The sequence below is a fragment of the Anarrhichthys ocellatus genome, unplaced genomic scaffold, assembly GCF_004355925.1.
Source record: "Anarrhichthys ocellatus isolate YVR2014 unplaced genomic scaffold, GSC_Weel_1.0 scaffold1339, whole genome shotgun sequence".
In the NCBI taxonomy this organism is placed as follows: domain Eukaryota; kingdom Metazoa; phylum Chordata; class Actinopteri; order Perciformes; family Anarhichadidae; genus Anarrhichthys; species Anarrhichthys ocellatus.
In genome coordinates, this window is record NW_022281313.1 from 1 (window position 1) to 2978 (window position 2978).

Sequence of the window (2978 nt, forward strand, 5' to 3'; positions counted from 1 at the left end):
ACACAGGAAGTGATGTCACAGGTCACCTGACCTCTCTGTCCTCAGACGAAGGAGTTCATCCACTCAGACCTTCTGGCTCAACTCTACTCCTGTGGAGACCAGAACACCCTGATGGAGGAGTCCCAGGAACAGGTGAGAGACAGACAGGGGCTGAGAGAGAGACAGACAGGGGGCTGAGAGAGAGACCGACAGGGGCTGATAGAGAGACAGACAGGGGCTGAGAGAGAGACAGACAGGGGCTGATATAGAGACAGACAGGGGCTGATATAGAGACAGACAGGGGCTGATAGAGAGACCGACAGGGGCTGAGAGAGAGACAGACAGGGGGCTGAGAGAGAGACCGACAGGGGCTGAGAGAGAGACAGACAGGGGCTGAGAGAGAGACAGACAGGGGCTGAGAGAGAGACAGACAGGGGCTGATAGAGAGACAGACAGGGGCTGAGAGAGAGACCGACAGGGGCTGATAGAGAGACAGACAGGGGCTGAGAGAGAGACCGACAGGGGCTGATAGAGAGACAGACAGGGGCTGATAGAGAGACAGACAGGGGCTGAGAGAGAGACAGACAGGGGCTGATAGAGAGACCGACAGGGGCTGATAGAGAGACAGACAGGGGCTGAGAGAGAGACCGACAGGGGCTGAGAGAGAGACAGACAGGGGCTGAGAGAGAGACCGACAGGGGCTGAGAGAGAGACAGACAGGGGCTGAGAGAGAGACCGACAGGGGCTGATAGAGAGACCGACAGGGGCTGAGAGAATCTATGAACCTCCAATCTCGCCCTCTCTCTCTCCCCCAGGCCCAGCACCGTGATGAGATGCTGAAGATGTACCACGCTCTGCGTGAAGGTCTCCACATCATCGGTGACATCAGCACGTCCACCATCACCACGACGATGCCTCCTCCGGTAGACGACTCGTGGCTTCAGGTCACCGGGATGCCGTCAGGACGCAGGTAACCTAGCAACAGGTCCACGGTCCGGTACCCGTGTCCTGAGTTCCCGAGTCACAGAGTCTCTCCGCCGGTCTCTGCAGGTCCCCCATGTCCAGCCCGACCCCCCAGCGTCGGGCCCCTCCTGGTCCTCCTCGTGGTCGAGCGGCCCCCGGTCCTCCTTCTCGTCCCGCAGTGTCTCCTGATCCAGGACCCCCCTCCATCCCCTCCAGACCCAACAGAGCGGCCCCCCCAGGAGTCCCCAGGTACCGACACACACACTCAGAGGTCGTGATGTATTCAAAGACTGTCAGCAAAAAGAGTTCTCTGATCAAACGTCACTGTTTAAGATTATTTATTCATTTATTTTATTTTGCACAATTCAAACAGTAGCATTAAAGATAAACAAAGATAACAGATAATATGACAGAGCAGGAAGAGGCAGGAAGACAACCTCACCTCTATGATATGAAGATAAATAAGATATGCAGAGACTTTACATCACTGCAAACAAACAGAAGAAAGAAGATAAACATAGTGTCATTGAGTGTGTGTGTGTGTGTGTGTGTGGAGTGTGTGTGTGTGTGTGTGTGTGAGAGAGTGTGTGGAGTGTGTGTGTGTGTGTGTACTGTGTGTAGTGTGTGAGAGAGTAAGCGTGAGTAGTATGTAGTATGAGTGAAACAACTCTAAATGTAATATAACAGCTAAACTAGAGACATGAACACCAACACATAAACACAGCAGTTAGAGTTTCTTTTAGGCGTCTTGTGAAACATTTATGGAAGGACATGTTTCTGTCTATAGAAGGACATGTTTCTGTCTATAGAGGGACATGTTTCTGTCCATAGAAGGACATGTTTCTGTCTATGGAGGGACATGTTTCTGTCTATAGAAGGACATGTTTCTGTCTGTAGAGGGACATGTTTCTGTCTATAGAAGGACATGTTTCTGTCTGTAGAGGGACATGTTTCTGTCTATAGAAGGGCATGTTTCTGTCTATAGAGGGGCATGTTTCTGTCTATAGAAGGACATGTTTCTGTCCATAGAAGGACATGTTTCTGTCCATAGAAGGACATGTTTCTGTCTATTGTTAGGGTTAGATGTTTTCAGGGGAGACCCAGACCGCTGGACTTTCCAGTCGCACCAAAAATGAACTGGATCCCGTTAACAATCAAAAAGTATTTAATAAACAAGAGAAGCTAGAAAGAACAGTTGCAAACTGAATTACTCTATCGATATCAATATGTCCCCAGGGCAGAGTTCTCACAAGGCCCAAATAGCCCAGCCCAGCTGGTAAACTACCCAGAGTGGTAACGGCGCGAACTCTGGCAAAAACCCTCTGGAACTAAGCCTATATTTAAAAGTCTCTGTCCGGAAGTTTAAATGTCCAGTATCAGCCTCTGTGATTGGCCGAAATTCAATAGCCCCTCCTGGCTTGGGGCAGTTATCATCTCAGTGTTTGGTTGAAGTCGTCCGGACTCCTCCTCAGGTCCTGGTGGTCAGTTGTCCATCCCTCTGTTCTCTGCTGCACCTCTGTAAAGTCTCACTCAAAATGTTCCCTTTCTGACCCTCAAAACTATTCATACAGTGTTTTAATACCTTTAGTGACTATACTTCTATGGTTTAATATATTCAATGAGTAAAATAATGTAACATAATATCCTCTACAAGTAAGAATGTTGTAAACATAATACATTCCATAAGTAAATATTTTGTGACTTTTTAACCTATTTTGACATTATTATTATTATTGTGACACTTCTACTCACCACTAGGGGTGTTATTTAATCCTACTTATAATATTTCTAATACTGAAATCCTTAACACTATAGAGGGACATGTTTCTGTCCATAGAAGGACATGTTTCTGTCCATAGAAGGACATGTTTCTGTCTATAGAAGGACATGTTTCTGTCCATAGAAGGACATGTTTCTGTCTATAGAAGGACATGTTTCTGTCTATAGAGGGACATGTTTCTGTCTATAGAGGGACATGTTTCTGTCTATAGAAGGACATGTTTCTGTCTATAGAGGGACATGTTTCTGTCTATAGA

General features: G+C 47.5%; 1 protein-coding gene across 2 annotated transcripts in view; it reads left to right on the plus strand.

Moving 5' to 3' along the window:
* The first annotated feature begins 11 nt into the window (after window positions 1–11).
* Window positions 12–2978, plus strand: part of LOC116377506 (dynamin-1-like) — an 8634-nt gene continuing 5667 nt past the window's right edge. Inside the window, exons 1-3 of one of the 2 annotated variants that reach the window (XM_031839154.1) lie at window positions 12–132; window positions 795–949; window positions 1030–1191. In XM_031839154.1, coding sequence (XP_031695014.1) covers window positions 112–132; window positions 795–949; window positions 1030–1191 — 338 coding nt within the window. In that variant the 5' untranslated portion in view covers window positions 12–111. The remainder of the gene's footprint in view (window positions 133–794; window positions 950–1029; window positions 1192–2978) is intronic. The other variant, XM_031839153.1, reaches the window with a different exon arrangement.